Source organism: Myotis brandtii, unplaced genomic scaffold (assembly GCF_000412655.1).
Source record: "Myotis brandtii unplaced genomic scaffold, ASM41265v1 scaffold686, whole genome shotgun sequence".
Lineage (NCBI taxonomy): Eukaryota > Metazoa > Chordata > Mammalia > Chiroptera > Vespertilionidae > Myotis > Myotis brandtii.
Genome location: NW_005370683.1, coordinates 1,167,330 through 1,178,279, shown reverse-complemented (window position 1 = coordinate 1,178,279; position 10,950 = coordinate 1,167,330). Strand labels below are relative to the sequence as shown.

At 40.1% G+C, this 10,950-nt stretch overlaps 1 protein-coding gene across 1 annotated transcript in view; it reads left to right on the top strand.

The window, feature by feature from the left end:
• SLC2A13 (solute carrier family 2 (facilitated glucose transporter), member 13) overlaps positions 1-10,950 on the top strand; it is a 265,771-nt gene that overhangs the window by 5,062 nt on the left and 249,759 nt on the right. Inside the window, exon 2 of the mRNA XM_014529572.1 lies at positions 1,786-1,945. Coding sequence (XP_014385058.1) covers positions 1,797-1,945 — 149 coding nt within the window. The 5' untranslated portion in view covers positions 1,786-1,796. The remainder of the gene's footprint in view (positions 1-1,785; positions 1,946-10,950) is intronic.

The following is a 10,950-nucleotide window of genomic DNA, read 5'->3' as shown; positions in this document are numbered from 1 at the left end:
TGGATCTCTGTATATTATTCTTTATTTCAGTCAGTGTATGCTTAATTTCTGATTAGTCCTTTTTCATATCCTTGAGGGTCTCACTAAATTTCTCCGAGGTTTCTAGAAGATTCTTGAGTAACCTTATAACTGTGGTTTTGAACTCTATATCCAGTATTTTTATTTCATCCATTTCTTTCATTTGTGACTTTTTCTTTGTCTCTGCATTTTGGCTGCTTCCCTGTTTTTATTTCTATGTACTGGGTAGCTGCTAAGTCTCCTTGAGTTGATAGATATGGCCTTGTGTGGTGGTATCCTATAGGGCCCAGGGGCTCAGCCTCCCCAGTCACCTGAGGTGGACGCTCTTGGTGCACCCCTTTGTGGGCTGTTTGCACAGTCTTGTCATAGTTAACGCTTGATTGCTGTTGGTATCACTGGGAGAAATTGACCTCTAGGCCAGTTGGCTGTGATGACCAGCTGTGTCTACACTGGAAGATCGGTTGCGTAGGAGACACCCTTATGGGGCAGGACTTTCTTCAGTGGGGCTTTGGTGCTCACTGAGTCTGCCCCTTGAGTGTGTCTCTTATGGATGTGAAGAGTTGTAATCCAGTATGGTCTCACTCTGACCACTGGGTACACTGGCTCTTGGATCTCCAAGGAGATGCAAGGTCAGCCACTGTCTGGGGCCGCACAGCAGTAGCTACAGAGACATCTGCAGATTCCTCCTCTTTGTATGGGGTTTGGAAGTGCCCAGATGAGGCCCAGCTGTGAAGCAAGGCAGGCTGCTGCTTCTGGCCTTGGGCCTTCTTTTGGAAGCTCTGGGGCTCTCTGACCCAGCTGCAGTTTGACAGGTTTTAATCAGAGGAAGGACAGGCCATTCATATGAAAAAGCCAATGCACACAGCTTGGGTGGGCTTGCAAATTGGGTAGGGCGGAGTCTCTGGGAATCACCAGGGCGGAGCAAACAGCAGTGGCTGCCAGTCAGCCCTACACCAGAGAGGTCCCCGGGTTTCCATGTCCCGTGCCCCCCATGCAGGAACAATAATCACTGCGAGCACCTCTGAGAGAAGCCGCCCTCGCATTCCTGTCCCGATGCTGGAGAGTCCAGTTTCTCCCCGTATGTGTCTGGGTCCCCCAGAGTCTCGCCTGGAACGAGTTTAGAACAAGGGGGAGCTTGTATCTCCCTCCCGATTAAAAGAGCAGTACATCCAGGTGACAGCACATTCCATGCCTCCACACCTCTTACCAGTCTCAATGTGCTTTCTTCACCACTCTAGTTGTGGAACTTCCATTCAGCCAGCTTTCCCGAGGTTCTGGGTGGTCGTTGTTCTGCCTTTTAGTTTTAATTTTGATGTGGTTGTGAGAGTCAGCAAGTATAGGTGTTTACCTATGCCGCCACCTTGGTTCTCCTCCTCATTAATAATTTTTTATTCTCACCATTGTCTAATTACATTTTCCATATAAGGCTAAAATATTTCAATAATTAGATTCAATCCAGGGAGCATTTTCCCATTTTTGGACCTTAAAAAATTATAAAACATACTTCGATGCATTCTAAAGTTATCTGAGATCTCTAGAGGCACTTCAGATAATATGAAAAATGATACTCAGAGACTGGTATCTTGCATACATCTTTACTTATCTGCAGTAGTCACCAGTTACAAAGAGAATCTTTAAATATGTGGTGGACCTTGTTAAAAGTAGAGCACCAAGCTTGATGTGTGTCCTAATCTGGCATAAATATTTATAACAACAGAAGAAATCTTGAGAAAGTGTCTTATGTTTACTTTTCATTGTTCCTTACAGGCATTGCTTCTATGACGGTGCCAGTGTACATTGCTGAGGTCTCACCACCCAACTTAAGAGGTCGATTAGTCACCATTAATACCCTCTTCATCACAGGAGGCCAGTTCTTTGCAAGTGTTGTTGATGGAGCCTTCAGTTATCTCCAGAAGGATGGATGGAGGTCTGTAAACAGTTGTTACAGTTAATTTTCAAATAAATCATGATATTAGGGGATGGGAGGACATTGAGAAATGAGAGGAAAAAGATAACGGAGTATTTTGAATCATTATAGCGAATTTCTAAGAGGGTGGCACTCAGCAAAATTGAAAGTGGACAAGAAGTTGATACTTATTTTAATGACAGACAAGGAACCTACCATTGAGAATTGATATTTACAGAGGTTTTTTAGCATTTAGGTGACATTTCTCACACTGTGTGTAATCTTTTGCAATATTTGTTTAAAAATGAATGCAGCAATAAATATGCATGGAGTTCTTGAATGTATAAGTTGTATCAGTGATTAACAAGCTGTTTATGAACTGCAGATAAAGCTAACATCTTTTGGATTTAGGAGGCTACACATTCTGATCTGAGTGAAAGAAAACCCAGTCTTTAAAGCTATAGATTTAGCTATACTATGTAAAAGATGTTGATATATATACATTTAAAAGACACGAATTATTATTTTTTCACTATTTGGTTGATTTTGAATCAAAAGAGATGAGAAAAATGTTTTTAAAACTGCTTTAAAATACATTCAAATTGAATATTATAAAAACAAACTAATTTTAAGCTTAAAGATAGTATAGGCTCTAAAGTTTTATATCATAGTATTCAAAGCAACAAATTCATGTAAGTGTTCCAGGGAGATTTTATTAAAAGGTATAATAGGCTGCACAAAATTCTCTATTTATTGAGCATCTAATCTGTATAGATCCAGGGAATAAAATACTGAACAAGTCATACTCTAGTATTTATTTGCATGGTGATTACAATATTGAAATTAATTCTTTTTTAGAAAATATTTATTTGTTGATTTTAGAGAGAAAGAGGAAGGCTGAGGAGAGAGAGAGAGAGAGAGAGAGAGAGAGAGAGAGACATCAGTTTGTCATTCCACCTATTTATGCATTCATTGGTTGCTTCTTGTATGTGCCCTGGCCAGGGAAGGAACCTGCAACCTTTTATTGGGACGACGCTCTCACCAACTGTGCTACCCAGCCAGGGCTTGAAGTTCATTCTTAACAGTTTAAGAAAAAGAATTAAATTCATTGTGGATGTAGGGAATTAAACCTGTATGTAAGCAGCACAATAAATCATATGGCTTAGGATGAGCCATTAAAAACTTAGCCTGAAGTTTTATTAAAAGTCACCTGAGAAAACTCATTGAAGCCAATTAGGACCTATATTTGTCAGGACCATTAAAGAGAAGACACAGTTCTTAAGAAACATTAGCTCTGCCTGCCGCTGTTGCTAAACTGCTTTCTACCTTTCTCTCCCAAAGTTAAGAAGCAGGAAATTTCATCTCCGCCCCCCTCACACACACACTCTGTAGATGAACAGGAAGAGGGAGATGATAACTTATGAGCATAACCTAATATTTTGAGTTTTTCTTGGAAGCTCAGTTGAAGTCATTTAGTTTTTCATTCCCACATGTCTTTAAGATCTGAACCGTCTATTTACATTTGGTTTAAAATTTATTAATGTAACTAATATAGAGATACATATATACTATTATGAAAAGTCTATTTTTAAATGCAAATCCAATGAGTATAACCCATGTTTTTGAGCTAAGTATAGCAATCTAGATATTTGTTTCCTCAGTACTGGCTAGGAAAGAGAAAGATTTTACAGTAGTGAAGCTAACCTATGAACGTGGTGTGTCTGGGTGGAAGTGGAGGTCTTGGGACAGGCATCATTAGTTAGAACACTTTTCAGGGGCAGGGTGACATGGTTATAGCCAGACCTGGATTCCTGTCTGTTTTCTTCCACTCATTGCCTACGAACCTTAGACAAATTACTTAGCTCCCCTGATCTTCACTTTGTCAGTATAAAAAATGGGACCAAAAATACTGGTCTTATAAGATTGTCCTGGGATCTAAATTAATTATCCTATATAATGAAAGCCTAATATGCAAAGTGTCCGACCATTTGTTCAGCCGTTTGACCAGTTGCAATGATGCACACTGACCACCAGGGGGCAGATGCTCTGACTGGTGAGTTAGCTTGCTGCTGGGGTCCGGCCTATCAGGATTGGGCGAGACAGGCCAGACACACTCTGGAGCCCTCCCGTAGTCCCTCCCCAGCCCCAATTGTGCACTGGTGTGGTCCCTCGGCCTGGCCTGCAGGGATCAGGCTGAAACTGGCTCTCTTACATCCCCTGAGGGGTCCCGAATTGCGAGAGGGCGCAGGCCAGGCCAAGGGACCCCAACGGTGCACAAATCTTTGCACCGGGTTTCTAGTTATATATACAGTACTCAGCCCAGTGCTTAGCACATGGCAAATACTCACCAAATAATGAATCACATTATTATTTACTATTCTGATGAGTGAAAAAAGGTGAGTGCTACTATAGGTAAGTTGTAAGGGAGGTTGAAGGAAAAGACATACTATGGCCTATGTGTTTTGTTTTTTTATTGGTAAAGATGGGTCTTGGAGTTGATAGGTGTAGAGATCTAGAGATCTAGAGAAAAAAAAGTTACTACTTATAGATACTGTAGAAAGTATAAGAAGGAAGAGCCTAGAGACAGAAATGATTTTTTCAATTGACCGTGGGATCCCAGCTGAAGTTGGAGCCATATTGTTTGTAGTAAAGCCAAATAGTATACCTGTGTGAATTTTTCCCACAATACTGGAGACCCACGGTGAAACAATAAATTAAGAGGATGGGACACCTAACTTCGGCTTGTATTCAGACTAATGCATTAACATACCAGGTCACTTGTACCCACTTAATTGTTTGCACGAATACACATTAACTTATGCATATGTGCAAACATGTTTCCTTATTATACAGGTGAATTTTCTGTGTTATTCTCTTTTACTATTTAGCATGCTTAGCAGTATCTTTACCTTATTTGACTCCTGGGCTAATAGGAGTGTGGTTACAAGCAAATAAAAATTGAAGTGGTACCTTAGCATCAATTTGAGAATTTTCAGCAATTATATCTAAAAATAATTATTACAATTTTTACAGTAGCGTTCAGATTAAGACACAAAGAAGATCAAACTGATTAATCAGCTTCTTAGATTTTGATGCTGTTGAAAGACTAACTCACCTTTTGTGCCAGATGGGTCAAAGCTTCTGTTTTCTTATTGTTTGGATGTCATAAAAATAAATTGTTTTCTGCCTAACTGGAAGATTAGTTTTCTCAGAAAAAAATGAATTGCCTGTAGACGATTGAAAAAGTTGGCATGTTTTAGCACTCCAGTGTTATAATACATTATATGCTGGGAAGAATGTCATCTGGTTTCATGAGGAAAGGGGAATACATTTTTTGAAGATATCATTAAAGATTAGATTTTTAAAAATAATATTATTGAGATATAATTCAGATGCCATTCAATTCACCCATTTAAAGTATGCAATTCAATGCCTTTTAGTGTATTCTCAGAGCTGTGTAGCCATCACCATTTTCAAATTTAGAGCATTTTCATTACCCAAAAAAGATAGTTTTCCCCCCTTTGTCTCCCAGCTCTTCCCAGCTCTGGGCAACCATTAATCTACTTTTTGTCACCATAGATTTCTTATTCTGAATATTTCATCTATCAATATATGTGGTCCTTTGTGACTGTCTTCTTTCACTTAGCATTTTTTCAAGGTTCACCCATGTTGTAGCATGTGTTAGTATTTCATTTCTTTTTATTGGCAAATAATGTAGATGTACCACATTTTGTTTATTCTTTCATCAGTTGATAGACATTTGAGTTGTTTCCACTTTTTGGCCATTATAAATAATCCTGTGAACATTTGTAGACCTATGTTTTCAGTTCTCTTGGCTGTAATCTAGGAGTGGAATTGCTAGGTCATATAGTAACTAAGCTTAGCCTTTTGAGGAAATGCCAGACTCTCCTAGAAAGGGTTACATATTTCCACTTAGTAGTGTATGAAAATTCTAGTTTTTCCATATCCTACTAAATACTAGATATGATAGTGTTTATAAAGATGGCAGAAGTAATTCAGTAGTTAATAATCCTATATAATAGAGGTAATATGCAAATTGACCATCACTCCAACACACAAGATGGCCGCCCCCGTGTGGACACACAATGGCTGGCAGGGGAGGGCAGTTGTGGGCTATCATGCCAGCAGGGGAGAGTAGTTGGGAGGAACCAGGCCTGCAGGGAAGGGCAGTTGGGGGGACCCAGGTCTGCAGGGGAGGGCAGTTGGGGGGACCAGGCCTGCAGGGGAGGGCAGTTAGAGGTGACCAGGTTGGCAGGGGAGGGCAGTTGGGGACAATCGGGCCGGCAGGGGAGCAGTTACGCGTCGATCAGGCTGGCAAGGGAGTGGTTAGGGGGGGATCAGTCTGGCAGGCAGGTGAGCAGTTGGGAGCCAGCAGTCCTGTATTGTGAGAGGGCAGTCGGACATCCCTCGAGGGGTCCCAGATTGGAGAGGGTGCAGGCTGGGCTGAAGGACAGCCCCCACCCTGTGCACAAATTTTGTGCACCGGGCCTCTAGTAATGATATAAAGTTTTATCACTGGTTGCCTTTTTCTGTGCATAGATATATATATCTGTTGATTTTAGAGAGGAAGGGAAGGGAGAGAGAAATAGAAAAATTGATGAGAAACATGGATGGGCTGCCTCCCTCAAGCCTGCAACTGGGGATTGAGCCTGGAAATTGAACTGGTGACCTTCTGGTTCATGAGTTAATGCTCAACCACTGAGCCACACCAGCCTAGCTATGTGCTAATATTTTTAATCTTGCTTATTGAACATAGTGAAATGTACTCACTACACCTCAAGCAAGAAAGGTTCTCTCTCTTTTTTTAATTGCTGAGGTAAAACCTTGCATGTAACAGCCCCTCAAATATATGTTAAAGTGAATTTAACATCCACCACAGTAGTCTAAAACATTTAGCTGGGCTTGCCACTGCTAAATGCTTCACATCCTCCCCATTTCCTACAGGAAAAAAACAATTAACCTCTTTATAATGGCTTGTAGTGTAATCCATTATCCAATGCATACCTCCTTTTCTAGTTTTTTGTAACTCATCTTTGCCTCCCTCCCTTCTTTATGTGACAGCCATGCCTATTTACTGTATATACCAATCGCACCATGCTTTCTCATGTTTCTGCGTGTTTTTTCTTTCTTCTATTCACTTTACCTATAAGGTCTTCCTACCTATCCTGGTTTAGTGGTCCAACTGCTTTTCCTTCTTTAAATCTCTGATTATATGTCATGTGAAGCTATCTTTGTTCCTTTGTTCTTTCATAAGACTTTGTATATAGTTTTTATTTTATACTTACAATTTATTTTGAACTAGTTATTGTCTATCTCCTCTAATTTGCTTTGGAGCTCCTGAATGTCATCGACCGTGTACTCATTTTTAAATTTAGGAAAGGCCTTGGAACATAGCAAATACTCAATAAGTGTTTATGGAACTGAGCTGAATTGATTGGGCTTTGGGGAAGGGACTTTTAACCAAAGTAAAAAGACATTGATTATAAACCAAAATGCCAATTCACTAATTTATGCTGAGGAATATGTATACTTTATAGATAGCTGAAAAACTAAATTATTAATCATAAGTGTTTCTGACTGAGCATAAAAATAAGAGAAGGAAAATTAGTTTCTGAGTCCAGGAACATTTCTGTTTTTCAAAATAACATACCTTTCTGGGTCCCAGAAGACTTTTTGTCCTTTTCTAGTGCACAGAGCTGGTTTTCAAATAAGTATTCTATATTTATAATTACATAAACCATAATGTGGTTTATATGAATAAGAATGCTATATCTATAGAGGGGCTAGTTTCTTTCCTTTCATGTTAATTTTTTACTCTTTTTTTCCCCTCATTTAATTTTTTAAAAAAATTGAGTTCTCTTATTCCACCTCACTAGCCTATGTACAACCATTTGTTAAGTGTCTGAGTGTGCTAGATATTGTCATCATTTATGCAATACTTTTCTTTTTTTTTTTGCTAAAGAAGTAAAATTTGAGATGAGTGTTGAATGAGAAGCACAAGTATTAGTGCTAGCAACATCTATATGAGAGATATTTGAGAGTATCTTCCAGCTAATCCATGGACAACATGAGACTTGTGCTGAGCTTAGAAGAATTGGTGGGATTCATGTAGACAGAAGTAAAAATGGGGGCAGAGTGTAGGCTAAGTGAGAGCAGGCAAAGGAGACCTGAAGGTGAGGTGGTTATGTACATGATACATTAGGGCCAGCGTCTAGAGGTGGTGAATTTGACCTAAGGGCGAAGAGAAGCTATTATTTTTTTTTGTTCAGGGCATGCAGTAATATGAGCCAAAGATTAATATGACAGTGATGCTCAGAATTTATTGGAACTCTTGGCTCTTGGATGGATACTAGGAACTTATTTATGAGGCTGCCACCAGAATATAGGTGTGACATAGTGGTGGTACTATTGGAAATAGGTGTTAGTGTGAATGTCATTCAGTCATTCAAAAAATTTTTTTCAGGCATCTACTGTATACTACTGTTGTGCTAGGTACTAGAGATGAAAGATCAATAAGAAATATCACTGTCCTCATGTACCTCACAGCCTGAAGGAGAGACTTTCATCAGCTTGTTAATTAAACAATCCATCGTGTTAAATGATGTGAGCTCCCCTGGAGTGAATAACTTAGCTTTACAATGCAAAGACATTTGAGCTGAATCTTTGATGAATAAAAGAGATTCAAGCACAGAGAGGAAGAGGGACTTTCTAGGTGTAATATAATTTTCAAAAGCCCTGTAGTGTGAAGAGCCAGTCATATTTGGGCAATAGAAGTTTGGAGCAGCTGGTAGAGGGGCTGTGATGTTGGAGCGCGCTGTGGAAAGGCTAGTCTTCAGGGGGTGTGAATAGAACTTCATATTCATTGTACTCTCTTTAACAATACATTGAGTTAGAGTTTGTATATTGAAAGTCTCTGAAAATAATTTTTAAAATAACCAATATTACTTTGGGATGAAAAAAAATTTAATGAGCCGTCCTCCCCAAGAATATGATACAATTTAAAAGATCTTGTCAATAAGATGCTTTTTAGAATGATGTTTACTAGTAAAAGAGGGTGATATTTCTAAACAAATTTATGCTGTGGAAAGTGTTCTTATGATTTAGTGCTAATAGATTAGTGGTGTGTGACTCTATACAAAATAAGGAATATGAGGCAGTCTTTGTCTTAAAAATTTAACTCATGCCGTGGCCATTTTAAGAAAGATAGATTTGATTAACAGCCTGATTACAAGTATATACCTTAATTCCAAAAATATTTATAATTTTATTATTAACAGAATTAAAACGTACAACTGTTTATTATAAAAGTATCATAGTGTTGTGGGAGAAATAGATTTAAGATTTGCTTTCATAGCGCATTAATTTAAGCTCGAATATCCTCATGTAGCTAATGCTTCAGCAATTGTACAGTGTTATTGTTAGGATCAAATGAGTTAATGGCTCTACAGATTCTTAAATGCTGCTAGGTCTTGTTTGCTTTTATCTCCAGAGAGTTTTAGGTTGACTCTCTATCTTGCATCTAAATCTGGCAATGAGAATTGCTCTCACATTCAGTTATCTGGATTTTCAGGTAAAAAGTAAATATGGTTTACTGATAAGAATGGTTTGTCATAAGAGTACCCTACCTTGAAGATAACCATTATACGGACAGAATATAAGACACTAGTTAAGACACTGGAGAAGCCCAGCTCCAAGGATAGATAGAACTGAGGGGGATTTGATCCTTGAAGTGAGTGGTTCCTGGTGAGAACTACATTTATGGCTTTATCCCTGAGGGCAGCCCTCAGCCCAATAGACTACAGTTTTATTGATTTGTGGTGTCAGTGGCTAGAGTTTGTGGTGCCCAGAGCAGCTGGAATTTGAGGGGGGGGGGGGAAATCCAGAAAAAGAATGATCCATAGAGAAGGAAGCCTCCAAATCTGAATATTAATTCACCACAAATGTTTTTCTGATTCCTGAACTATATGAATATAGGAGAGATTCCATGATGCCTGCAGAAAGTAACAGAAGATGGTTAAAGCTGAGAGATGTTATATCCTGCCCATAGGAAGAGTGACATTTTTGGAATTTGAAACCAGGTTAGAGGAGCCAGCAGCTTGAGCTCTCCAGGAAGACCCCAGAAGGACCATGCCTGAGGAGTAGACTTTGTTGCATGACCAAGGATTTTTCCTAAGGTCAAAACTGAGAGTCACACTAACCAAGTCTACAACCAAACCTTTACAAATTTAAGGTGACAGATAGGATAGTGTCAACGTTCTTCAGAAAAAGAGAAAACAATCTAGAATATCTACATTTTATCATTCTCAATACACAGAACATGCACACACATACACACAAAATTATTAGGCAATGTGAATACACAGAAAATGTGACTCGTAAGTAAAATAAAAATTGTCAGATAGACCTTAAGGTGATACAGATATTGGAATTATAAAAAGACTTGAAAACACCCCCTTTAAATGTGTTCAGGACTTAAGGTAAATGGTAGTCACATAGAGTAACCAGATAGGGAATCTCAGAGAAATGCAAACTATATATATACTAGGAGCTCAGCGTGCGATTCGAAATTGCCGCCCACCATCCGATCCAGCCCTGCCTCCCTCCCTAGGCCCCACAGCAGCTGTGGCCACTGCTGGTCCAGCCCTGCCTTGCTCCCCAGGCCCTGCAGCAGCCGCGGCCGCAGCTGGTCCAGCTCTGCCTCACTCTATGGGCCCCACAGCAGCCATGGCTGCTGCCGGTCTGGCCCTGCCTCCCTCTCTGACCCTTGAAGCAGCCTCGGCCACTGCTGATCAGGCCCTCCCCCAGCGCAGGTGTGCGCGAAGGCCCCTGCCGCCCTGCGCACGCAACCTCCTCCTGTCTGGTTGACCCGTTATGGCGTCCTGGTTAATTAGCATATTTCTCTATTATATATAGACTAGAGGCCCGGTGCACAAAAATTTGTGCACTCGGGGGGCGGGGGGGGGGCCCCCAGCCCGGCCTGTGCCCTCTCGCAGTCTGGGACCCCT